General features: G+C 43.2%; 1 protein-coding gene across 4 annotated transcripts in view; it reads right to left on the bottom strand.

Moving 5' to 3' along the window:
• Positions 1 to 27292, bottom strand: part of nbeal1 (neurobeachin-like 1) — a 43694-nt gene that overhangs the window by 7060 nt on the left and 9342 nt on the right. For 3 of the 4 annotated variants that reach the window (XM_051427344.1, XM_051427345.1, XM_051427346.1), the window contains 42 exons: positions 26355 to 26446; positions 24919 to 25080; positions 24642 to 24723; positions 24212 to 24339; positions 23676 to 23758; positions 22523 to 22608; positions 21443 to 21803; positions 21110 to 21216; positions 19362 to 19448; positions 16916 to 16999; positions 16269 to 16367; positions 15530 to 16101; positions 15163 to 15295; positions 14811 to 14930; positions 14266 to 14575; positions 14052 to 14137; positions 13682 to 13771; positions 13397 to 13574; positions 13161 to 13294; positions 11615 to 11774; positions 10769 to 10871; positions 10519 to 10678; positions 9141 to 9299; positions 8824 to 8983; positions 8202 to 8290; positions 6683 to 7288; positions 5612 to 5787; positions 5206 to 5494; positions 4800 to 5108; positions 4558 to 4707; positions 4287 to 4444; positions 3913 to 4037; positions 3293 to 3419; positions 3051 to 3199; positions 2832 to 2965; positions 2581 to 2682; positions 1970 to 2065; positions 1747 to 1871; positions 1477 to 1617; positions 1171 to 1301; positions 699 to 808; positions 196 to 313 (listed from right to left, as the gene is read on the bottom strand). In XM_051427344.1, coding sequence (XP_051283304.1) covers positions 196 to 313; positions 699 to 808; positions 1171 to 1301; positions 1477 to 1617; positions 1747 to 1871; positions 1970 to 2065; positions 2581 to 2682; positions 2832 to 2965; positions 3051 to 3199; positions 3293 to 3419; positions 3913 to 4037; positions 4287 to 4444; positions 4558 to 4707; positions 4800 to 5108; positions 5206 to 5494; positions 5612 to 5787; positions 6683 to 7288; positions 8202 to 8290; positions 8824 to 8983; positions 9141 to 9299; positions 10519 to 10678; positions 10769 to 10871; positions 11615 to 11774; positions 13161 to 13294; positions 13397 to 13574; positions 13682 to 13771; positions 14052 to 14137; positions 14266 to 14575; positions 14811 to 14930; positions 15163 to 15295; positions 15530 to 16101; positions 16269 to 16367; positions 16916 to 16999; positions 19362 to 19448; positions 21110 to 21216; positions 21443 to 21803; positions 22523 to 22608; positions 23676 to 23758; positions 24212 to 24339; positions 24642 to 24723; positions 24919 to 25080; positions 26355 to 26446 — 6871 coding nt within the window. The remainder of the gene's footprint in view (positions 1 to 195; positions 314 to 698; positions 809 to 1170; positions 1302 to 1476; positions 1618 to 1746; positions 1872 to 1969; positions 2066 to 2580; positions 2683 to 2831; positions 2966 to 3050; positions 3200 to 3292; positions 3420 to 3912; positions 4038 to 4286; positions 4445 to 4557; positions 4708 to 4799; positions 5109 to 5205; positions 5495 to 5611; positions 5788 to 6682; positions 7289 to 8201; positions 8291 to 8823; positions 8984 to 9140; positions 9300 to 10518; positions 10679 to 10768; positions 10872 to 11614; positions 11775 to 13160; positions 13295 to 13396; positions 13575 to 13681; positions 13772 to 14051; positions 14138 to 14265; positions 14576 to 14810; positions 14931 to 15162; positions 15296 to 15529; positions 16102 to 16268; positions 16368 to 16915; positions 17000 to 19361; positions 19449 to 21109; positions 21217 to 21442; positions 21804 to 22522; positions 22609 to 23675; positions 23759 to 24211; positions 24340 to 24641; positions 24724 to 24918; positions 25081 to 26354; positions 26447 to 27292) is intronic. The other variant, XM_051427347.1, reaches the window with a different exon arrangement.

Genomic DNA, 27292 nt, shown 5'->3' with positions numbered 1-27292 from the left:
AACATCTAAGTAAGTATGTGTTTTACTGTTAATAAAATACCACCAAGTCAATATGTGTTTTATGATGCAATACTCAAATATTTCAGTTTACTCTATGGTTTGCAAAAGTGTAATCTACATTTACATTTTCTGTAGCCAATATGTTGCCTAAAGCTCTTTATACACACAATACTGCAACCGTCCTGGATTCTTTACCCTCATATGTGCAGTAGTAGAAGACGTTGAGGGCCTCCACCGCTGCAGGGCCCCTCTGCTTGTAACCAAAGATCAGATCGATCCACTCATGAAGGTGGGCTGAGACGTACTCCGACTCCTGTCATACACACACACACACACACACACACACACACACACACACACACACACACACACACACACACACACACACACACACACACACACACACACACACACACACACACACACACACACACACACACACACACACACACACACACACAGTGGTTGTAAACACATACAATACAGAAAACAGCCAACACAAAGGGTACATAGCATAATCTCATGTGAAATGGAGTTTGATAGTGGAGTATCTTCAGTAACTAAAAGGTTAAACGAGTTTTGGATTCAGTTAAAGACATTCTGCACTGATGTAAAAGCTTGAATGATTAAAGTTTTTTTTCTTGCACAATATCCTCTGAGAAAAGTTAAACAGCAGCAGAACTAAAACTACATCTCACCAGGGCTTTGCGGTGCTTGTAGATGAAGTCCTCAGGGGACTTGGCCCATTTGGGCAGAACCACATCGTTTACCCTTTCCTTGGAGATCTGCAGGCGACCCAGATCAAAGGCTGGGTGACGGCGAGAACAAAGGACGAAGGAACAGGAAGACAGAAGCCAGGTATAGAGTAAAAAGAAGAAAGGGATCAGAGAACGAATTCAAAACATATTTATGACCATATTCAAAAAGACACCAGAGACATCGTCCCTCCGAAAACGTTTAAACCAGGGGATCAACAGAAGAAGCAAGATAAGGCATTATGCAATTTATCCATGTTGCTAAAACACAGTGAAAAACTGCATCGCTGTGTGTGTTTATCCATTCTACAGCAATATGTAATCCTTCCATCACAACTTTGATGGTAGCAGCCGACAGTTTTGTATATAAATATTTTAAACAATTTCAAAAGGATACTCAATACTCAAATCTCACCATTTTGGTTCTCAAGGAATTCTGGGAAGTAGAAGAACTCCGGGATGAGCTCCTTGACGTCATTGGGGTTGTCCATGAGGGTCTGCCACGTCGCAGGGATGGAGTGGAACTGGCGGTCGGCACAGTCAAACCTGAGCCGAGGCAGGAGGGTACAGATGAGCGGCGATTATAAAACACTAGAAACAGCAGCAGTGTGTGCGGCACAGACACGTCTAACTATCAACGCTGAGGACAAATGGAGGGACAGTAGAGGGGGAGTCTCTGTATTGCGGGGCAGATATTTTGGTGAGTGTCTGGTTGTCTTACCGTCCACTCTGCAGCTGGATGTGCAGGGAGGTGAAGGGCTCCACTCTGATCATGTAGTGCATCACTCCAGCGGCGTTTGAGTAGTGGGTGCCGTAGTGGAACCTGTCGATGGTGCCTGTCGGGTCCTCGAAACTTTCATACCTGATGGACACATTTAAAAAGTTTACTTTTAGCAACGTGCCTTCCTCCAGCTGCTGACATATTTCTATATCATTTATAGTATATTTAATGATAATTCAGTTATGAGAAGTATGGATGGATGAAACTTACTTCTCTCTAACAGCCTTGGCGTTGCGTTCGTTAAGAACTGCGACTGGCTTTGACAGATCCCTAAATACCCGAGGATCAGACAGGTCCAGCTCCTCTGAAGTGTAGTCAGCTAGAATCCAGGGAAACTGGTAACACACACAAAAACACACACTCAAATAAGTGAGCTCATATTATTAACATCCATCCAGTCACCACAGCTGTACAATGTGTTCAGTGAACGTACCACTGGATACTGAGCCAGGTTGTTGTACGTTCTGCCTGCAATCGTGTTCAGTTGCATCAAATAGTCAAAGTTGGAGATCTCCCGGTTCACCCATTTCTGTGCAAAAGCAGGAGAAAGAAAAAAATAAAAAATAAGAACAGGCAAAAGGTTAAAGTTCATCTATTGACAATATGTGAGTTTGTACAGTTTATTGTTCAGATTGTAAGAATGTGATTGATTAGTTTCCCCCCTTCATGAACAGCTAACCAGAAATTAAATAAAAACCAACCTCAGATTGTGGTCTGATATTTGATATTCAGTGTGCAGAGAAAAATTAATTAATTATGTTCCGATGTTCATCATTTGACCTGAGAAAATCTTTTAGGAATCTGATGACTGTCTGTATGAAAAAACTTTTCTAAAGTTCATTGTTTAGGGTCCTTTCTCCAGCTGTGAAAATATGATTACAGATGGTGCTGTCTTTTGAAATAAAACCAGATAACACTGCAAGTAATAAACCAGGCGGATACCAAAGATAATTTTAAAAATCAACTCCTATACAATGAAGTCATATATTTCATTATATTATATGTGTAATTGTTAATCAGAGCTCTGCATTGTTGTTTCCTGACCTGTGTGAGTCCAGAGGCTTTGAGGAGCTCCTGTGGGGAGCGGGTTCCATAAAGGCTGAGAGATCGCAGCAGCAACATGCGGCTGTAGACTTTGTTCCTCACCTGTTAATAAGAAAACACAATGTTATTATAAACAAATTAGAGGGGATCAAATATTCTCTCGGATTTTTAGAAATTCAAATCTAATTCAACAGGAGTTGAATCTTTAGACGATTATCTAATTTTTTGGAGTAACATTTGTGCCTCATCACCTCTTTCTTGAAGTTGAGGAAGTAATTTGTCTGATCGATGAGGAAGATCTCTAGAGCTGAGCGCCGTAGGTTATAACGCCGCAGGTGGACCTCTCGGATCTGAGACAGGGGCCATTTAAAGTCGTGGCCCACACCTTCAGGAAACAAATAGACAGTTAGTGTGGGTAAAACTGTATTGATTTTTTTTTTCCTCCATACTTTCTCCTTCGCCTCTCTCACCTTCCTCTTTCTCCTGGCTGCTGTCGTAGAAGTAGATGTGTTGGGTGGTGAGTTCCAGGCGACCAGGCACAACGTCCACCACCGTCACCAACTCGCAGTCCTCCCACAGCACCAGCTTCTCCTTCTGGCTTGCCTCCTCTGTTTCAACTCTGCAGGACACAGACAAAGAATAGAAGGCTGTAATTCTTAGTATCCATTACATGAATTTTGTTGTTTTGTGGTTTTTGTATTCGGTGACTAACTGGTTGTTGGCAGCAGCAGGATCGTCCTCAGGCAGCTCCAGGATGTCGTCTTCCAGGTCGCTGACTTTGACCTGCTTCACAGCCTCCAGCAGTAGAGACTCCGGGTTTACACGCTGCTGATGGACACCTAAGCAAAGCAAGAGAGACAGGAAATGATTAAAAACTCAGAGGAGGGATCCAGATATGGCGCGGTGGTTAATATCAAATGGCAGTGCTGGTAATTAACTTCTTAACACGCTTGTCAAAGGCTGAGAAACGTACCTGCTGTGAAGATAACGGCTCACTTTCATTCCATAAACAGAAAATGTACAGTTTTAAACTTGCTTACTCACAAGCTGGCCTCTACCTGACAACTTTTGAATCAGGATCATCATCCATTTTCAAGGTCAGTCCTTTTTAATCTGTTTATCAAGGGCAGGCTGGATGCTGGAGTGTGCTCATGGCACACTGCACACACACTTATGCCTTATCATCACATCCATTCACTGAATACTGGAGCAGCTACTTTTTGCTAACAAACTGAGACACTGATGTGCAGCTTTAAGGCCACTGGAGGTTTAAATTTAGTCCAAATACTCAAGCCAACAACAAGAGGCTGTAGAGAGGCAATGTTGTCTTACCTAGGTTGTCTCTCAGTGCGCTGGCCTCTCGGTGTGGCTCAAAGTTGTAATTACGGACCAATTTCAGCCTCATGCGGGAGAAGTTCTCAGCACTGGACAACCTCCAGTGCATCTTGTCCTGTTGCCTGTTAGAAATGGTTACAAAACACACTTGTAATACTCCCAACTCCAGCAATTATCTATATCTGTTCTTCTCTCAATTGTGCTTTTTTCCTCACCACTGCTACTGCAATCATTTTTTTCTTATGTTTGTAAGTATAAACTAAAGTTCTGGCCCATATTGAGAGGTTGATGAGATTTGTATTATTATGGTAGACAGAATAAAGTGGAAAAAGGCAAGACATGTAGAGAAGGAGAGCAGCTGATGTCAGTACCTGTCAGCCCAGGGTCCTCTCTCACACACCAGACCCCGGCGTGCTGCCTTCCACTGCCTGAGGGTGGCACTGTTCTGGCTGTGCTGCTGTTTCAACATGCTGTTGTAGCGGAGGTTCTCTTGGCGTCCTCGGCGTGAGAAAGGCTCCACAAATTGCTCCTTGAGGGAAAATGAAGAGGATGAGTTCATGGGAGATCAAAGCAACATTAGATAAGAGTCCATACTGGGACAGAAACAGAGAAAAAGAGGCTTCAGTTATTGATCCAACTAACCTGGAAGCGGATCTTGCTCTCACCCCTCTCCCTCTCTCTCTTATGCAGGCTGACCATGAAAGCCTCGTAGCACTCTTTCCAATAGAGAGCCATGGTCTCATGGCCCTGGCTGAATGTTTCGATTTCATACTGCTTCATGTACGGGATAATCTAAACACAAACAGAAGTAAAAAAGGGAGAACATTTACATTTTCCAGTGAATTTGTATCCAATATAATCTATAAGAACTGTAAATCTCATACATATTTGTCGAGGTAGACGCGCCACTCAGGTGAGTTGCAGTACAGCTGGAAGTCCTCGAAGAAGGACGGGCTGCCGTTGGTGTCCGGGAGCTGGGGGAGGTGCAGCTCCATGTAGAGGAGGCGGTGGACTTTGGAGAGTAGCGTTCGCAGCAGAGGAACCAGGAAGGAATACGTCTCCTCCGTTTGTTCCTGAACAGAACGCCGCAGGATGCCCTCCACCTTACCTAGCAGGTAGCAGGCCTCGTCCTGGCTGGACACCTCCTTTGTTTGCAGGATGCCATTCAGCTTGGCGGTGGCCATTGCACACACCTGGGACAGAGGTCATTTATTATTGTGCACGCAAAGAAATACACATGGAACAATACAAACAAGGCAGAAATCGATGACAATTCGAAGAATTACTCACTTCTGGGTCTGTCTGAGCCATGAAGCCCAGCAGCAATCTCAGTCCAACTTGAGAGAGCTGGAACCACTGGGTGCCGGCCGAGTACCAAACCATGAGGCTGTCCATCAGTGTCACGGTCTCTTCCAGCACCTTCTCCGTCCACAGAGCTGGGTTGACCAGGCCCTCAGCCTGCAGGAAGTCTTGCACCATGTGAAGCAACCGCACTGCGTTCTCCGTGTGCTGCGGTAACGTGGCGGCTGATGCCTCGCGGTTATCACTCACCGCCCACTCCAACATACGTTCCATAAGACTTCAAAGAGAAAGAGAGACTATTAGATACTGTTAGCAAGCCTGGTTCTGAAAGCATTCAGCATGTTTTCAGCTCCTGGTCTGTCCAGTAATGTCAGCAGTCGAATTGAGGACTGACCTGAGTTTGATCTGGTCGACTGGAAGCAGCAGCTCGTTGGCGGTTCCCAGTTTAGTGAGAGCTGAGAAGACCTGACCGCGCTCCAGCCACGCCGAATCATCTGAACCTTCTACGCCACGCCACATCACGCACAGCACAATCTCCAGTAGCATGCTGCACAGCTCCTCCTCCGCCCGCTAGGTGGCGACACCACACCAGAGAGAAAGAAACAGAGAGGGGTTATCATTAGAGGAGATTAGATTAAATTAAATTGTATTGATCCCTCTGGTCTATAACTGCAGCAGCAGGTAACAGGACACAGTAAAGAAAAAACAACAACATTAATAAGAACATTACAAATATAATGTCACCAACAATTTGGACTCTCTTAAAGTTAAAATACTTCTCAAAAACTTATGATGGCCTGAGTTTCACCATGACCTCGCCTCTAATCTATCTCTTGATACAAAACAACTCTATCTTCAGGCTTAATTTATAACACTGTGCTGATCAAATGCTTTACCCAACCGGTACTTAAACCAAACATATCTAATTCTATAACTGACTGTCTCCAGATGTGGGAGGAGACCGGTTGCCACTCTCCCACCTCTGCCCTCCAGTGACTCACTGAAATGACAACAAGAAGTCCACTAGATGAAAGTCTGTGTTGGGCTCCCTGAGGTTTCGCTGACATTTCACCCACTGAGTCGGAAGCTCCTGCTGTTTAGTAGCATTAAGGCAACCTCCGATGCAGACTATCATATGAAATACAGACACTGTTTTTTCAACAGTTAATTGCTAAAAACTACAGCCTTGAGAAAAATAAATATTTTGACCCATTTTTAAAGATTTACATCTTCAGCAGAAACCAATAGGTATGGGGCTGAGAAGGTATCGAGAGATACTAATAATTGGTTTTGGCCTTTTCTTGGGATTTAATGGCAATAACAAAAATAGAAAATACTGCCGATCTGATCCTTTTATAAACTAGTGCTGTAAACAACAATGTAATCTTAAATCTCTCTCCCTTAGTCATCCTTTCTCTTGAACCATCTCCGCAAGATGAAAAGTCAATAACAAACACCCTCTCACCTCAGCATTGTTGAAGGACTCCCCCAGTGAGATGTTGTCACTGAAGAGAAAGCTGTCTTCAGTCAGGGAGGAAGTTGCATCTCGATCCCCGGAGCTTCCTGGGAAAGGTTTAGAGGTCTCCAGTGGCGACGGTGTGCTGGGCATGCTGCCAGGCGTTTGGCTGCCGCTCTCCCCGCCCTCGTATGCCTGCAGGTGGGACAGATCCAGCATCAAGCCCCCTGACTTTCCCACCACCCAGGGCTTGACGTGTAGTGGAGGCTCGGTGGAGGCAGAGGAAGATGGCGTGTCCAGCAGCGAGATGACGTCACCGTTCTCCAGGCTGTCCACAGACCGAGTGTCACCTATGCTGAGCCGGTCGTCCTCTAGCCGGTCCAGGCGGCTAGCGCTGCCTGCCCGCGCTCTCCTGTCCAGCGGCAGCTCGAGGCGGTTAGTGTTGCTGCCACTGGGCCGGCTCAGGTCCAGGCTGCAGGTGCTGACAGTGTCAGCGCCCCGCAGTGGCAAGGACCCTTCACCCCGCAGGTACAGCCGCATCAGAGTGTCCTGCCAACATTGCTGCCTTGAGATCTGGACGGCAGCATCCTGTTGGGATTGTAGCAGCTGGTACACCTGAAGACAGAGGAGGAAGATTAGTTTAATTAGACCGGTGGGAAAACTCAAGTAGTCAAGCAGCATCAAGTGGTAAAGGATGGGGAAAAAAAACAATCTTCAAAGCTAAACATTCAACTCACAATCATTAACAATTAATTCACAACTGCTTCTGTTTCTTAGTGATGTTCTTTAATCATTCCTGGTTCTTGACTTAATATGCAGTATTGTTATGTACTGATACTCACTGGTATCTCACATTATTAGTATTTGGAATGATTAAGAGTTGAAACTTAAAAGATTATTGGATCATTACAAACAAGGTATAAATAAACTGGTTATAGCTAAGAGAATAAGATACAAACAACAATAAAACAAATGGAGGGTACTAAACTAATCTCAAAACTGGCAATTACAATTAATCACAAGATTTTTCTGAAATCAATCCCTGTTTTTATACTTTTCATGGTCGACAATTTAAAGCAAAAAGGCATTCAGGAAACAATGCATGCTTGTGATCACCAGCATTACTGTTTGTAATTGTATTTCACTGATATCAGCCTCACTGTTAACTGTTCACTCTTACAGATGTATCAGACCTAGATTAAGTCACTGCTAATGCTAATACTGCTAACATTCCCTTCTGCTGCTGCTTCAGTCAGCTGTAGGTTGAAAAAAATGAATGAAAAGTACCGGTAACAAAAGTCAGAAAGGATTGTGTGTGTGTGTGTGTGTGTGTGTGTGTGTGTGTGTGAGGAGGGGGTGTAAGAAAATAATGGATGAAGGGAAACAGGGCATAAAGAGAAGAAAGGAAATAGAAATCAATGTTGAAAGCATTTGACAATACTAATCAATTGCTGGGACTTTCAGTTATTTCCTGTGTCTGCTGTTATTCAATATATATAATTAATAGTGTCTGCAGGCGTTTCCTCACCCTCTTGCAGACGATGAGGCGTACGCTCGGTCCGGCCCGGTGAGTGAGCTGGACCAGAGACATCAGGTCCTTGTAGTTCACCACGTGATCTGTGGATTTTAGACACACACTCTTACACATTTGGTGCTTCAATGCATTAATGCTATTGTACGTTTTCTTTCCTAATTACAGATGGGGAACAATACTGTTCCCTGCTTCCAACTGAGCTCCACTGATCTTTTTATTGGTCAGACATTTTTTTCAGCCTAGTGTGTTATGTATATTACTGGAGTTGAGTTAAGGTAAATCCACACTGCTCCTAAAATAAATAATGTATACTGGCTTAGCGCTCCGTGAGGACCCATCAAATTGATTCCATTGATTCAAAGAACACGTAATGGTACGGGCCTTAATGGGCAGCAGAAAATGAAGTTGTAGGATATATATTTATATAAAAAAAACAACCCTGTTCACTGACCAATTGACTAAAAGCTTCAACTTCGGCTGAATGAATTGAATTTAAGATTTACAACAGGAGAGCTAACTGGGAAATAGCCAGACTGACCAGTGACACTACACTTAATGACTGCAGCTACTAAGCAGTGTCAAACACACTTAAGTAATTTAAATAAGAAAAGCTGACCTGTGTGGAGGACCTGGTTGAGGAGACAGCGGATCAGGGTGGGAGTGATGTGAAGTTCGGAGAAGAGCAGCGAAAGGCCGGCATAGCCTGCCTCCCTCAGCCGCAAACGCTGTTTATTCTTCTCATAGACGCGGTCGCAGCGCAACATGCGCTCAAATAACTGTGCAGTAGGAGAGAGAAGAGAACATTTTGATTCTCATTTTTGCTTATTTCTTGCTATATTTATATGATAGTTGATCTAAATGTACTAATGTGAGAGTTTAATCAAACTCCCTGACTTTTCTGTAAGACACCTCCCAGGTGTGGCTGTAACCCACCTTGAAGACGAGTTCTCGGAGTCGATCCGAATGCTTGTTGTTGAGCAGGAGAGCGTAGCAGGAGTCGGCCGCCCCGGGCTCAAAGAGGAGCAGGAAGAGCTGGTCTCTGGCCAGACTGCTTTGAAGAAGGCTGAGTAACAACTCCAGCAGCCCACACAACTGCAACGCAGACAACCACAACTACACTTACTTTTACATAGTCAAGGTTGCTTGTTTAATCAGATTTCTACATTATTTTGAGAGAAAATTATATCACTAAAAGACAGTAAAACAGCTTATTGTGCAGGTCATATCACTCTTAAGCATAGAAATTGGGCTAGTTTAAAATGTAAGAAATGAGAGCTGATATTTAATCTGTTGTAAAAATAAGTATTTGTATCGCAAGATCTACATCTGCACAACGCATGTTAAGTTTAACTAAAGATTGTCTTTTAATAAAGTGAATTTGACGTAGTTGCAGCATTTGAACACTCTGGTTTAATGAATGGGTAAATAGTATCAGAGAAATGGCAGATGCCGAGCAGTGGAGGAGGCTCATGCGATTATATTGACCATATGTTCATAAAGGGTGATGTAAGCTTCCACATATAGTACTGCAGCGTAAGAGGATATTCAAAGTGACAGACTAAATGAAAAACAAGACGGGACAAAAAAAAAGGGGAGAGAAGTGGTGGAGGTGTGACAAGAGGAGGAAACTGATTTCACAAAATAGGTGACATATACCAAGTCCTGTGAGAACTAGCGAGTGTTGGGAGCTTAGAGGAAAACAGTTGAGAAATTAAGTGGTTTGTTTCAGCAAACAGCCACTGATGGATATTGCTTACAGAGAGGAAAACGTTTAAAAATAACAGAGAGAGAGAGAGAGAGAGAGAGAGAGAGAGAGAGAGAGAGAGAGAGAGAGAGAGAGAGAGAGAGAGAGAGAGAGAGAGAGAGAGAGACGCTGGCAAAGCAGCTGCCAGGCGGGAAACAAGCTGATAGCTTCCTGTTCAGGCATCACTGCACTAAGTCTCAGAGGGAAAATCCGGCAGCGAAAGGTCATATTATTTTACAATAAACTCCTCAAACAGCAGGACTGGCTGGCATTAACCCGTTTCACAATATATGGGTCATCCGGCAAGCATGCACTAATAATAACTTAGTAGGGAGTATTCTTGTCTGTGCTGAGGACAACCTCATTAGGCTTCTGTATGATTTAGTACAACAGCATAAGTACTATCACGATGCATATGATAATCACTTAAGATTTATTGGAAGATTTAAAGTCACCATTTCCTTTCTGCTGCTGTTATGCATCTTATATTTATTTATTTTAACTCTCAAACTGATTTATTTTAAGATCTTTTAAGTGATACCATAACATCTGACCCGACCCCCTCACCTGCTCCTCATCTCCAATGGCAGAGATGTATCCCAGAATGCTGTGCATCTCCTCCTGTGACATGCCCTTGCTCATGTAGTACTTGATGAGGCCGCAGAGAGACGCCCGGATGGTACGAATATCATCCTCACTCAGGTCGCTCTCTTTATTGCTGTTCTTCCTGTAGCACAGAGCAGGCGACAATGATGTTTTGGGAAAAAGAGACTTGATGTATTTGACGGGGTATGAACTTTGGGAAACGGGATCTCACCCATAATAAAGACGTATCGTGTCCAAAAGGAACTGAACTCCATATTTTTTTCTGAACTGCTTCCTGTTATCTTTGATGACCGTGGACATGTACTGGATATGACCTTCATTGGAAGACAACAACAGTCTCAATCAGGGACACACAAAAGACGTAAGGATGTATAAAAAGACTTACATACTGTACATAGAAAATTCAGGGAAAATGCAGAATAAATAGATTAATAGATTAGTTAATGGACTGCATCACTCACACTGTACTTTTATTAACATTTAACCTTCACAAATCTACTCTAAACTGGAAACTCTAAAATGGAAAAAGTTCGACATTTTGGGAAATGCACTAATTCGCTTTTACTTGCTGAGAGTTAGACGAGAAGATCGATACCACTCTTTTATGTGTCTGTTAAAAATGAAGCTGGAGCCCGCAGCCGGTTAGACTAGCTTAGCATAAACAGCTAGCCTGTCCAAACTTAAAATCTAATCTGACTACTATCACCTCTCAGGCTTACTAATTAACACGCTATATTACATATATAATGTATAAAACAAAAACTGACGTGTAAAAATTGGAAGTTGTGGTTTTACGAGAGGTTAGGTGCTGGAACAAGCGTTGCCAGGCAACCAGCAGGGTTTCTGGGAAGTTACATTCCTATTATACTTTACATGTTGTTCTGTACGAATTGTCGAACACCCTTTGTGATGACTACTGTATTTTGCACAACTGTATCCTCTTTATTAATGCAATTACCTTTCTCTTCTTAAAGTTTTACCTGATTTCACCCCAAGTATGCCTGCACATGCTCCTTCTCACACACGAACACATTACATGCATACATATAGATCTAACCTATGCGTAGAGGGAAGTCTCCTTTGTTCCAGATGTTGAAGTTGAACAGTAGATGTGTATGAAGCTGCTGCAGCAGAGCCTGGTTCTTCTCATATGTCACCTGCTCTATCAGAAGCTGCATAGCAACCAACACGCTGACGTCCACGTGACCTGCTGGCAGCTAAACACATACAAAAACAATAGCTTGAATTTCACTATTCTCCGTACAATTTTATGCGTATTTACTGCCACACATGTAAAATTACAAAGAGAGAAAGGGGAAGATCACAGAAAAATACATGTAATCTCAAAAGGGGCATTTTAAGAAGAAACATAAACAGGTACTTATAGTAGTTTCATAAACAATGATAAGCCTGTTGGCAAACAAGTATACATCATGCCTTACACCCATAACTCGCCTCAGCTAAACAGATAAGGAATATGTTGGGATGGAGAAACACATTAATGGTTTATTTGCTTTTTTCCATTTACAGGGTGTGGTTACTTTGCCTAGAGGAACTATTACCATATCTAAGGCTTTTTCCTTTATCTCGGTCTCTGTGGAGGCTTTTATTTTCCCATGATTCAGTGGCATTTCCAGCTTCGATAAAATCACAAAAATACTGAGGCACTCACACAAGACAAAGGAAGGAGGAAGAAACAGAAAGACACGAAGGAGATGAAAACACAGAAGAAACAGAGACCGACCTTCAGAAAGGGACAAAAGCTATCTGAAGTGAATTAATTTTTGAATGCATACCATGTGATGTAATAAAAGCTACAAGTGGCTGTTTGTAGGCTTCAAAAATAGTCAGTCAACAGAGATTCTTAATTCCTCCTCTACAGAAACCAACTAATCCAGTTTGAATATGGAGAAAAACAAGAGGCTTATGTGGAGATCTTCTGTAATTAATACACTGTGTGAAATGCACACCACTGGAAGAAAGTAACCAGCAAATGCTTTTAAAACATCATTCGAGATAACTCTTCGTTTTGTATGACTGCAGGAAGATGGAGGCTACTCATCTGAAGGAGGAAGTAACTTTATATCCACAAAAAACTAAAGCAGTACTGAAAATAATTAGTGTGACTCATGCTGGTTAAGTATTATCAGGGGACCCCTGATAATTAGGCAACTTGCATTGTAATAGGGTCACAAGCTGCAGAGAGGGATGGGGTTTATGTTTCCGCTGTAAACTGTCCCTTGTGGTCTTCAAATATAAATTATAAACATTTCACCAGTTTATTGACTGATTAACTGGCCTTTTCACAAGAGAAACTTCATATTTTTAACAACTTTTACACAGCAAACTGTTCTCCTCTGACATATTTGAACAAAGGAAAGTGGCGGTATTAACAAGCCAACACATTTGTTTATAATAGTCCTAAAACTTTTACTAATTTGGGCAAGACATTGATGATTTGTGTGAGTGAAGTAGACATGAAGCAGATCTCTTTCACAGAATTTGAGGAGCACCCAGAGTCTCGTTCTGTGTACAGTGCCTGAAATTACATCCTGACACCCCAGTAATGTTAACCATGTGCAGAATTAAGATTAAACACAGACCTTCTGCAGGAGGGCTCCCAGTGTACCGACACCATGCGAGTGCAGCAGATTCTCCTGGTTGATTGGGTGTCTCTGCAGGAAATGCTTCAGCACCAACAGGAAGGTGGCTACCAGGTTTTTCTCCAGGCGTGCCTCTGAAACAAAAATTGTGCCCCAGTTCCACGATTAAATTGAGAGTAAAGAGAAACGAGGAGGTATAAAAGAAATATGTTATTGCAGGTTGTGGTAGAACAGACCTGAAGCCCTGTTAGATGGGAGAATGACCCAATCTCCGTCGGCTGGCGTGGTCACATCAGGGGTGATGAAGTCTGACCCGGCTGCGGGATCACTGGCCTGTTGATCAGGGGTCACCAGAGACAACTGCTCCAGTATAGGGAAGAGCACTGGCAGGCCGCCAACACAGTTGATCATATCCTGCCACACACGCAACACATATTCAAAGATATATACAGTACATCCGTGCAACATTCCTCTGAGCGAAGAACAATTAGACGACAGCATGAGTCGGATTTTCCTCCCACCTTGATATCCCAGTTGACAACTTTATTCCCAGTCAGGCGGCCGTGCAGCATGTTTGGAGACAGATCGAGACAGATGGGATTCCTACAAGCCTGTTGACAAAAGGATCATGTTTAGTTAACAGTTAGCAGATTTCCTCCAAATAATTAATACAATTGTTGAAAATATAATTTTATTTTGCACTCATTAAAAGGAAATGAAAATAAATACGCTTGACAAAGCAGAATTCCTCATTCCTACAAAAGTAAAAACGTATAACTGTCTTGAATGAACTGATACGACCCTGTGAATCACATCCACTGCACTCCTCACTGTATGTGGCTGATAAAACTTTAAAACTTTAAGAAGGGACAGCTGAAACCACCCAATCACCTTGGGGGAGTAGTGCAGCAGCAATTTGGCTGAAAGGTCGCCGAGTTCTGATTCCTGGGTTTTGAATGGAGAGATGCAGTTTGGACCTACATAGAAGACAGAAAAAGAATTTAAGAGAGAGAAAGAAAAGACAAAAAAAAACACTTTTTACTAAATTTATGATGCATACTCTTCTCCTCTTCTTCCTCCTCTCACACCGGCTCCCCCTTCTTACCAGCACTACAGATGGCTTTCATGTGGTTAGGCTGTAGGGGTTCATGGAAGACCATGACGCTTCCCAGCTGGCCCTGCAACGAGGTAGGGCTTCCCCACTCGCTGTCCTGGGTCCCTGCAGAGATGAGCTTAGTCACAGACTCAGACTTCCCCCCCAGCAGCCCACCCCAGGTTTGCGGCGACAGGATGCCGCCCAGCGAGGAGCGAGTGGTGGGTGTTGTGGCGGAGGAGAACGGAGGGTCTGGGATCTGGGAGGGCGGGGGAGTGGTGGTCCGGTGGCCTGCTGAGCCGATGCAACAGGAGGTGAATGGCTGTGGGTTGAGAACAGAATAAGACAGGGGAGTGAGTATTCTCTTCCTATAAACATTAATACATTAGAAACAAAAAACTGCAGGTTACTGATTCAAGTCTTTATGATTAAATTCAGATACTCGGGTACACTTGCAGGCAGTGTGTGGAAGCACTGGCAGATAAATCTAGCTGTTTGACCAAGTTGCAGAGAAGCTAGTGAATTTCCATTATTAACCAAGTGAGTGCAGGTCTCACCTCTGTCATGATGGGGTACTTGAGGGGGGCAGACAGTTTCTGCTGCCCATCCACATAAATGTACACGAGACTCTGTCCGAATGGCCTCTTTCCTGGTACATGCACCACACCGATGCTGTGCTGTAAACAGAAATTCAGACAGAGTTTAGTCCCTTTAATCCTTGCTCTCTTTAATCAGTCTACAAGACATTAGGCTGAAAGGTGTTAATCTTCTAAATGCAGGGTGATGTGAGTGTTGCCAGACTGTAGGATGTTCAGAATTTTAGCCCCACTGTGCTGCGTTGGTGTTTTTATTCTGTCTACATTCCATATTTCAGTGGCACTTCAACAGATGTTATTAAGTCTGACTCACCCAGAGAGAGTCACAGAAGCAGTAGTCGGGCAGCATGACAGTGACGTACTCCTTCTTCGTGCATACAGCAACCACTAGCACACCCGCTGAGCTAATGAAGGCCTCAAACCCCATCCCCCCCGGGGTGAAAAAGCTGTACAGGAGCAGGTACAAATATAAGAAAACAGTTGACATACAGAACCTTCTGCTCTGATCAATTCTGGCAGTGCAAGAGGGAGAAGTGTGGGAATATATATATATATATATATATATATATATATATATATATATATATATATATATATATATATAAAAATAGTGAATATATCTTCTAATAATGCTTTCTCGTTTATCTACTTTCACGTTTTCTTTTCTCCTGTCCTCTCACCTGTAGAGCTGCTTCCTCTTGTCCTTGCTGAGTGGGCCTAACTGGTCCTGATCTAGTGACAACCAGGCGACAAAGCTGAAGGCAGAGCCTGGCCAGCGCTGCACTGTTGGGACTACAATGCCGGCCATGCTGGGTGACAGGTCAAAGTACTGCATGGCACTTTCCAGGCCCTGCTTCCGTACCATAGCCAGGAGGGCTCTCAGGGCAGGACCTACGTAAGGGTGTGCTTGAGTGGACTCTGGAGGCCTGAGGAGGCGCACGAGTCCCAGGAGTTCCCTGGCGCCTAACGACTGGGAGCCCAGTGAACCCACCAGCCCCAAAAGACTCTCGGCGCAAGCTCGGTGCAGCCTTTCGTGACACTCCAGGGCGGCCAGCGCTCGCATGACCATGGCGGCGTTTACGCAGGTGGCGCGGGTCTGGCGGTTGAGGCAGCTGAGGCGGCGGAGCCAGTCGGCAGTAAAAAGCTGCCGCTCTGATGAGTCCAGCTCTGGGAGCCACTGGACCAGCAGCAGCAAGGGCTCCACGTTACTGATGCCCAGGAGTCCCACTGAGGTGTGCTCGCCCTCCACCGCCTACACACAATATACAGATAGATACAGAGACGCAGTGGATTCCAGAGTTGTTTATTTAATCAGGCAACAAAGAATGTTCGCAGGACATCATTCAAGCAGACCAACAAACATAATACAGGAGGGCTGACTAGATGAACAATCAACACCAAGCACCATCTTTCTCTCACCATGTTCATCAGCTCTTTGAGAAGGTGCCGTGACGGCTGGCCGAGTGAAGTGAGCACTTCATACAGATGATTGTAACCAATCCTCTCCTTGAACACCTCCTGCAGGGGTGGTGGAAAAAAAATTATGAAAATACAATTACATGGCCACTTCAATGTCCTTCCCAGAGTCTCTCATTTGATTGATGGAATTCAAATTAGTTTTGGAAACTTCTCGAACTACATTTTCTTCTTTACCTCAGTAACTCAATAATCACGTTGGAATGAGCGGCTTTGTTCTTGAATGGTTTCAGGCCTGTCTGGTTTCTGTGGAACTTGGTAGCTTTGACCTGATACGTCGATATTGTGCAGGCTGGGGCGGCCCAATAGCTCACCTGAAGAGCGAGTGCCCCAGACCTTATCAGCTAAAGACAAACTGGCTTTTAAACTGACTTGTATGGTTTCATATTTTGTCTGCAAATATTTTCATTGTATCTGATTTGTCTGGTTTTACTCTTTGTTGTATAATTATACTTTTTCTCTATTTTATTTAAGCACTTTGCAACTATGTTATAAAAATATAACACTGAAATTATACAGCTTTAGAATTCAGCCAAAGTAAATCGGGACTATAGATATTGCATGTAATGAAATGCATGTGTTCCTGTTACCTTTGCAGCTGGTGATTTGTGCATCACTGTTGTCAGGGCTTTAATGGTTGCTACAGCGAGGGAGTCTAGTCGCCCTTGAAACACCTGCAGGAAAATCAGACTTGCCAGTCACTCACCACAGCCAATCACTTGTTCTTTTAAGTTTGTAAAAGATGATTGGACACAAGTCAAATCTCCTCTTATTCCAGATGAATGCTATAGCACTTTAATAAAGTGACAAGCATGCATAAAGCCACACTCATATATAAGGTTTGTAATGCTGAAATGAGGATGATCAAATGAAATCAAATTACAGTGAATACGACATGCATCACACTTGGAGGAATAAAAGGGAGACTTAAGTAGATGCCTTGGAGTTTGATTCAATTAGTGTGGGTGAAAACGTGAGTAAAATCATCATGATGGTAGTTTGACACTGCAGTACGAGCTGGCATCAAAGCTTGTACTGCAGATGTTACAGTGCAGATAAGGATAGTGTTGTCTTTCTGCTCCAGGTAGAAAACAATTATTTTAAAATGATTGGACTGGAGCAGGAAGCTCTCAGGGCTCGGTAAAAAACTAAAAAAGAAAAGAAAGAAAAACAAAAACACCCACCTCCACACACAGACAGCCACAAAGAAGAACCTCACTCTTTTTCCTCATATTCACAAAAAGCATGCAACCCATAAAACACAAACCAAACCATGAAAAATAAACAAACACATCTCCATCCAGCTCTGTCCTGCTCATGTCAAACATGTTCCGGGTCACTGAACCCGTTAGAATAAACATGCAGCTGTAGACCGGTTGATCCTACAGAGAGTCTTGGACTAGCTGGAGAGGGACTGTGGTGAGAATTAAACACTTAAGATCATTGTCACTGAGTCCAGATCACCTCAAACCACTGAACTCTGTGAGAACACACACCAGACCAATGTGATAGCATTCCTGTGGAACCCATAGCATGTACCGCAGAAAACCAGGACAATGTGGAGGGGAGGGAGGGAGGGGGCGTGAGGAAAATGGTAATAAAATAAATGAAATGACATAGCTGTGATAGAGGCAAAGGGGTCACTCCACAGCAAGACATTTAGCACTTTGGGTCACTTCTGGTTTTGGAATTTCAGTTTTTGTTTTTTAAATTACATCTGCATCACTTTTACATATCTCTGTTGTTAATTAACTAAATGCTGCTTTAACCTACTAAGCTGCAGTTTTGCAGGTGACCTCAGAAACAACAAAAGCTCAATGTTTAAAAACCTGCCAAGCAGGCTGCAGCATCTGCCAGTGCATCGGGTTACAGCTGCACAACAACAAAGGCACACTGGTGGGTGGGTGTGTGTGTGTGTGTGTGTGTGTGTGTCTTCATGTTGGTTCGTCCACCTGTATTCACATTATCCAGATCAGTGGAGGGATTATACCGTATAAAAGGTGGCTCTGTGAGTAGAAGAAGTACAAAGAGCAGAATGAAAGCTGGTATACTCTGAGGGGAACAAGTGACCTTTCTGTGCACATGAGATGATTCAATGAGAGAGCTCTGACTGATAGCTGACACTACACCATTCAAAAGACGGGCCTCAGACTTATCACACAGGTACTGTAAGTGACAGCTTCCTGTCATAGAGCTTTCAGGAAAACAAAAGTTTTAAAAGGCCACATTTTTTCAGTTTTTCAAAAAGTCAGGTATACGCTTGAGAATCCTTCATGTCATACTTATAACGGATGCTTTACAAGCTACTTTCTGCCTTCCTATAACCTGTTTGAGGGATCAAACAGCTACAGCAAGCAGCCAGTTAGCTTGGCTAAGCATGGAGGCTGGAAGTGTGTAAAATACACCTACCAAGTGTTTTACAGTAGTGTGTGTATGTGCTGGACTATTTCTTGGCTGGGCTCAGTGACTTCCTGAAGTCAAAAAGTCCAAGCCATGATATGGTGCTTTTGCTACCTTTGGACGGAGCCAGGCTAGCCATTTCCCTCTGTTTCCAGTCCTTGTGCTAAGCTGAGCTAACTGGCTGTTGCTTTATATTTAACAGACAGCTATGAGAATGGTATCAATCTTTTCCTCCAACTCTCAGCAAGAAAGTGAAAAAGAAAATAGAGTTTGTAAAGTACTTACTAGACCTACAGTAACTTGAACACAACTTCATTTAAAAAGGTGAACAGGAAATAATGTATGAATTTAAAAACACCACAAACATGGTGGTGTAACAGTTAAATAAATAAGACACACACAACTAATAGTGTGTTGCCTGCCAGCAGTCTGACAGCCCAACGACTCAGTGGGTTTTCTGTTGAGACATGATCCAATTACAAATAATTATCCGAGACAAAGCAGTGTAAGTGTCTTGCTGCGGAGTGGCTCTGGTGAGGTCTTGGGACTTGGCAGCAGGTGAGGGCAAGGGGCAGGTAGATGGATGTTGTGAGGGGGGGGTTGGGTGAGTTGAGGTGGGGGCTTTCTCGGTGGTACCTGAGTGTCCCTCTCTCCTGTCAGTAACCTGTTGTTGGTTATATCTTTCTGGTCCTTGTCTGCCGCCGTGCACCTAGCATTAACCAGCTGACACACACAACAGGCAACATGTCAACATGGCATGTGGGGAGGTCGATAGAGAGAGAAAATGGAGACAAGGGAGAGTAAGAGGGTGGTGCAGGGGGAGGAAAGATGTTGTAAGTGGAGGAGAGGGTGAGAGGTTAAAAGCCATGACCCTCAGCAGGAGTCACTTTGCGGAGGCGTGTTGGTGATCCAGCCTTGCTGTGGGGAGGTAAACATGCAAGGTGGGCAAAATGCTTTTTCTCACGCTGAAACTTTAACTAAAACAGGACATACAGGCTAAACCAAATTACATGTTAAACACCTGGGGCTATATTCACAAAACATTCAAAAGCTAGAAAAACTCCTGAAAATAAGAGGGTGTGTCAGTCCAAACTTTAGAACACACATTTTTGGTCATTCACAAAGCATTTTAGCTCCTATGTTTGAGAAGTTACTTCTAAGTCACTAAGACCTGCTCAAAGTCAATGTGTCTTATCGCGCCAATATTTAGGAACAATATGACAATAATAAACTTTTCTGAAAAGCATTTTCTGAGTTAAAAAAGACCTGATCTATCTAATTTAATACTAAATCCCTGACAAAGACTGGACACCTGTCAAACTATCACTGCAGACATACTCAGTAATTCATTCAAAGAAAATCCATCGCAACAGGGTTGACCCTGTCCCTTCTCTTAGCTTACGAGTTCTCTTTGTTCCTTACTAAAAGTGGCTCTCTGCAGCTTTGTAAAATGCTCTTAAGAGAAACTTTTAGTGCCATTCAGGATGACTCCTAGTGGTTAGATCCTTTGTGAATACACCATCACAACAACAGAAGGTCATTTGCCAGAGAGGAAAATAATCAATCCAAAACTGAACTAATTATAGAAACATTTACGTAAAATGATCTTAGAGAGTTTCAATATTGGAAAATACATTTACTCAAGCACAATTTTGAGGTGCTGCTGCTTTACTTGAGTATATACAAGCTTCTTTATAAAAAAAAAAAATATAAATATAAAGATTAGATACGGGTTAGATTGTGCAAACAAAACATATTATTACCAAATAAAATATGACGCATTGTTACAGATAAGTTGGGTGAATTGAATTAGCCCCACCCCGACCAGGAACAACAGTAAAATACTGCTTACATGCATCACTAATAATAATAATAAAATAAATAACATTCTAAAAAAGGGCTGTTCTGCAAACTGAGTACTTTAACTTTTGATACTTTAAGTGTATACAGCTGATGATAACTTTAAATTTTCTTTAAGTTAAGCAAAGCATCTGAGTACTTTTTCAACTTCAGGAATTTATCCAAACTAAAACAACCTTTTATCAAAGCTGGTTTTCATCATCGTTACTGTTCTCCTTCATAGACAGAACAAAATGCAACTGCAAAAAGCAGCAAGTTGTACTGTACAACTGTTAGTCCTTGTGTCAAAGTATAAAAACTAATTGATATAAGAATAGGACTGATACTACTTTAGCTTGTAGTATCAGATACAAGATATGTTCAAGAGTAACTAATATATTAGGAATATTGTTCAATTTGGCCCAGTTCTGAGCTACAAACATAAACTCATAAACAATCAAACACCAGATGCAGCCACTCACACTCACACTGTAACCAAGTTGTGTCTTCAAGTTATATTTAGACAGAAAGACTTGCACTTTTACCTTGCTGTTTTGCAGGAGTCGTGTCAGATGCTCGAAACAGTTACTATTGAGGAAGATTGCTTGTAGAACTGGCCTGTCGGAACACAGGAACATGTCCCTGATAGTGTCTAAGAGATGGCCGGAGAGACAGACAGAGACAGCCAGACAAAAGACACAGAAACAAAGAGAGATGAAGATGGGGAGAGAAAGAGAACAAAGACAGACATTAAAAAGGTGGTATAAGTCATATTAGCTTGGCCTCCCTGTATGCAAATCATAATTCAACAAAACAGAAGAGCTCAAAGTAATATAATCAATAACATATTGTTAATGCCATTATTGTCAATTAAGCACCTAGCATGTGTACTTGCAGCGCCACAAATCGGCTCTCCCAGTGTCGGCCTAGTGTCGGCACTCGACCCTTGGCCTGCTGCTGCTGTCGGGCAGCAACGACAGCCGCCGGGTCCGAGTTGAGCAGCTTGAAGTAGTTTTCCAGCACGGAGGCGATCTCCACTTGCCGCTGGTCAGAGCTTGAGGCCAGGAGGCGCTGCACCACCTCCCGCAGGCAGCCCAGAGTCAGCAGCGCCTTACGGTCGGGGGCCTCGCTGTCCCAGTCCTCGCCCTCATCTGAAGAGCAGCTACCCATGGAGCAGTCGGCCAGCACCCGCATCAACACCTCCATGGTGGCTGGAGAGATGGCAAACAGAGCGTTCCTCTGCCAGAGAGGGATGGAGAGAAGGGAAAAGAGTGAGGTTGAAGAGATAGAGAGAAAGGTATAGGGGTTAGTCAAAGGGGTTTAAATCAAGATATGGAGAACAGAAGACCCACTGTCCTGTCCTCACGATAAACATATAACATTATATAACATTATATACTGCCAATATAACTAATGTTGTAATGTAACATCATGTAAACATCTTCCAACTTTTTTCAGACAAAACAAAACACTTGAAGATGTCACCTTGGATTGAACTGCGATGGGCATTATTCACTATATCTGACATTTTCAAGACTACGTGTTATATATAAACAGGAGTCAGTAACAAGCCCTCCAGAAGAGTGCTGGGTTGTATGTGGATATGTGTTGTAGTCACAGTCTGAATTGCAGACTGTGTGACACTGTTGGCCCTAGAAAGAACTTCACATGCACATATCCACTGATGCTATATGTCTTTTATCATGAAGGTTTAATGGTGGAAACGAACAAACAAAGAAAAAAAAAAGAAAGAAAGACGTTGTGCAATACAAAACACAAAAGGCACCACAACATTTGCTTAATAAATACTAGACTGTCTAATGTCCCAAGAAAGTGTGAGGTGAGCAGTTTTTGTTTGACTGAATGTATGTGGTTCAATCTTGAAACACTCGCACAACACATACATGATAAGGACACATCTGTTAAGCCTGTGACCTCCAGGCCATCCAGAGGTTTACCTGATCACCAGCTACTATGGCTCCAAACAAGTGCAGCAGGCAGCATTTCAGACTCTCCTTAAGGTGCTCACTCTCCTGGAAGCACTCTGGAACAAGGGGACACACACACACACACACACACACACACACACACACACACACACACACACACACACACACACACACACACACACACACACACACACACACACACACACACACACACACACACACACACACACACAGCATAAGTTTGATCAGTCGGCGTGATGTCTGTTATGCAAATACAACGCAACCACATAACGAAACTATATCTGACAGCAAACTGTTTAAGTTCCGGTATTTTTGCCTTAAAACAGACACACCTCTATCTTTTCTAACCCTTTCATACATACGCACACACTCACGCATGAAAGCTAAATGAAATCTGAAAAACCACATAAGATAGCACACACAGGCATGTGGCAGCACTGCCAGTAACCTCTGGGTCATGGTGGTCCCAGTCATCCATTAACTCGTCTGTCAACACATCCGATTGTGGAGAAGAAGTGTGACTTCTTGGCTCTGTGATGTCTGTTTCCTTTATCCTAATACTGCTACAATTATATCATATTTTACAATCGCTGGATCACAGTATCACCCAATCAAGCTACATATATAAATGAGCTTAATAAGTTGAAAAATTAGCCTTTACCAAAAGTCTTCCTACACACACACACACAGAGTCTGTCAAGTTGGGCCTTGGGTATTATCTTTTAGTGCCAAACCACCGCAGACACACACAGGACACAGGACAGAAGGGAGTATTTGTTTAAAATGGCCGCCAGCGTAGCTGAAGTGGCTTGACAGACACCATTCACTATCGGCTCATCTCAGCGCCTGGCAAACAGAACATGAACACAAAGAGTGGATTCAACTGGACCCACAGAGCAAAGAAGAGCAGGCAGCGGGAGAGAGAGAGTGACGGCATGGGAGCTCTTAGAAAAAAAGATGGTAGAGAAGAGGAAAGGAGAGGAGAATATCTGTTCTGTGATTACAAGCTGGCTTTTTTATTGCTTCCTCATCCACGCCCAATGAGGTTATTGAAGCAAGAGATGCAAAGTATGGACCATACAGAGGAAGCACTGTAATGTTGCTACATGCCAACATGATGTTGAAAGTTGAACAGACTTACGGTAAAAGAAAGGAACAAACTCAACAGTGAGCGGAGCTGCCTTGTACTTCTGTCTGCTCCTCTCTACTGTACCCAGCTGCTCCCTGAGGTGAAAAACATGACAGTTCAGGTACAACATGCATACAATACTTCACATTACTTCATAATGTACTTTATTTTGTAGTCTTGCTGTCTGTCAGCTTAAACCAACACTAGTCCAAGGCCATAAACCCAGCCTGTTTGAAACACTGAGAATTTACTTCTTCAGCTTAGTCCGTTTATGCAGATAATAAAAACAAAACTAAGAATCAGATGTTTACAATATAAACAAAACCAAAACACTGTGATTCACGAAAGGGGACATCATGATCATAATTAGTTAGATGGCACAACTTCAAAGTCTATTTTTCTTTCATTCCGTGTTCAATAAGCCTTTTCTATTAAAAGAAACACACATACTAAAGTGGAAACAGCATGTTCAATTGCTGCTGAATGTTAGCCTTATTGTTGTCATGTTATTGTACAGTAATGCCAAGCTAGCTGCCGGAGGTTGTTACCCGCAGGTTCGATGCCTCCAGTTGCGATACGGGTCGTAGAGGCTCTCGCAGAAAGCCAACGCATGACGAACAAACTCTTCTGCCTGGCTCTGGTCTGCCATCTCCTTCTCTTTGGTCTTGCTCTTCAGCTGTAACACCACACACACACACACACACACACACACACACCCACTTCAGACCTGCTTTTGTCTCATTCAGACTATTTCTATAAAGTTCATCCAACATATGACTTAGGTAATTAACATTTTCATTTCAATGTGTCTCAATAGATTTCTTTTTCAGTTGCCAAATAGCAGAATGGCACAGATGTCATTTTCCTCCAAAATGAGTAAACCATTCAACTATCTAACAAATAGATTTTGTGCTTTTTGTGCCAAAAATAAAGATCACAGAAAGATCAGAGCAAAAACAAAGGGAAGAGGAGTCAGACCTGCTGAATATAGAGTGTTGTCATGGTGATGATGTGATTGATGTAAGAGCAAGTGCCAATCTCCTCCACGTTGGACAGGTTCCTTTCAGAAACACCCAATCATGCACACAGACACACACACACACAGAAACACACACAGGACAAGTCAACCATTAGCTTTATCAATGACTTGCTTCAGAGTACCAGATATCCCATGAAGGTCAAAATGTCCCCAAATCAGACTAATACACAACAATACAGCAAGACACAATCTATGTTCCACGTTTGCTGTCCAGACCTGCAGATGATGATAAGGAACTTGAGCAGCAGCAGAGCCAGGTTTTGCTGCTCAGGCTCCAGGCCGTCAGAGGCTTTCTGGACGCACTGCAGCAGCTGGTGGCGCAAAACCTGCAGGATGTTGTCTGGGAGGAGCGTCAACACCGGGGGAACCTCCTCTGGCCTGGAGACACAGAAGCATCACAACCAAGAGAAGCAGGATGAATAAGAATCTCCATTATATACCAGGCTTACGAGGTTAATGTTAAAATTGGTAAAGTGCAGACGGACGCTTTAAATATAGCCTTTTATCACGGGGGTTTGTCATGGAGGTGTCACTGCAGTATGCACAAGGGCAGCTTGAAGGAGCAGACCCTGTTCTGCATTCAATCAATCACACACACGTGCCTGATGCATGCAGGCATTAATACCTAGGAAAAACAGCATGTGTGCTGCACTGCTCATATGAGAAAGAGAGAGAGAGTGCGGCCAAACAAACGCAATGAGTGTGAGTGGGAAAGCAGGACAGATGTGGCAGCTGCAGAGGAAGGGAAGGAGCAGGGGAGGGATGTAAATGGAGAGAAGACAGAGGACAAAAGGCAAAGAGACAGCAGTGGGAAGAGAATGAAGGAAGGAGTCAGAGAAATACAGGAGAGGATAGGGAAAAAATGAGTAAAGGAAGAGGAAAAAAAGGAAATGACAGAGAGAGGGAGAGATGAAAAGCTTAACAAATAGGATTTAACCACCCATATTCCTTCACCGTTCACATGACGCCCCCACCGTTATAAAATGTGGTTGGCTGTCTCACTTCTCACCACTAAAGCTCACCTACGTCTGCATGCTTTATAATAATGGATACCAGCATTCAGGTGTATGCTCAAGCACTGAGGGGCTCTCACATTAACCTGAATCATATGTTCACATGTCGACACCAATCACAGCATCACCTGCAATGAAATGTGGCCGCACCGCACAAAAGCATCTGGTGTGGCCGTGCTATTTTGGGTTGTGCTGTGGAAGGCTGCACGGTATGTGGTCACACTGTGGATGACGCATACAAGAGGAGATTATTCTGATCCTACTTGGGGTGACCTAATGCAGAAAACTGCACTGATGTTACAATGTTAAATGTAATCAGACTAATTGGGCGGGACTAAATAGCAGAAAATCAGAGGCCACCCTGGGCTGGTGTACGGCAGTGATTCCCAACCAAGGTTACTCGTACCCTAGGGGCTACCTCTGTAGTTGCGAGGGGGTACATGAAAAGCTCTACTACTAGTTTATATTATTTTGTTTGTACAGATTCTCTTTATTCTTTTATATTTCTGGTTAGTTTTGAACAAACAGAAGAAGAACAGGGCATTTACTGTGACCAATGATTCTGTATAAATGTGTAAATGTGTATAACATTTGTTTGTTCTCTTCAAGTAAGTATGACGGCAGTTTGCCAAAAGTTACCTTGAAGGTGGCTTTTCAAAGTCCACATCCAGGCATCGCTCATAGGAGCTGATGAAAATCTCCAGCCATAACTTCAAGTAGTCTGGATCCCTCTGAGAAATGAACAGAGAAAGACAGAAGGGAGGGGAAAGAGGGGAATATAGTTAGTGGTCTTTGCTGACAAAAGCTGTCATGGTTAAAATACATAAATGGCAGGCCGCTGACAGGCCTCGTCTGCAATTTGATTCAATTTATTGTGTGTTTGTGTGTGTGTTTGACTTCTATAGCCAGACAACAATAGGCTGCAAACTTTTTTGTCTTCTCCCAATTCACAACTACAATAGATGGGAAAAACTGACACACCCTTTCAAATGCACAAGGCGATGTTTTCATTTCCTCGAGGACTTTAAAAAACGGGATATAGTGGTTTATGAAGCTGCAACCGAAGCATGTCAAACACGTGAGAGCGGGAATGTCTCAGGTGGGGCGTGTGTGTATCTTATCTTTTTAAAGGCGCAGAAGCTAAAACATGCACCTGTTGGAGAGGGAAAACAGGCCCGGCTGCATTCTGAGGGGGAGCCGGCTGATCGACATTTCCTAAATTCCTGGACAAATGCCGAGAGTAGGATGGGATGGCAACATCAGCCACAGAGGAAGGCTGGCTTGGCTCAGTTTCCACAGTGCAGCTCCTGGTGTAAAATCCCTTCAGCCCACAGGAACAAACACCAAACACAGGGGCCAGACGGCAAAACTACAACTGCTGAGAGAGCAAGAGCTGACAATGTGTTCATGTAGACTCAAAACAACTCTCATAATACTCATTACCAGTTTACTATTACTACTTTGAGCATTAGCTCTTATATCCCAATAGACAGCAGTGTCAGTTTTTATTACCATCATTATTGTAATACCTGACAATGAAACCATAAAACCTCTACTCCACACAGTAAACGCAGGAG

Source organism: Dicentrarchus labrax, unplaced genomic scaffold (genome assembly GCF_905237075.1).
Source record: "Dicentrarchus labrax unplaced genomic scaffold, dlabrax2021, whole genome shotgun sequence".
Classification (NCBI taxonomy): domain Eukaryota; kingdom Metazoa; phylum Chordata; class Actinopteri; family Moronidae; genus Dicentrarchus; species Dicentrarchus labrax.
This window is presented reverse-complemented; position numbering and strand designations above follow the sequence as displayed.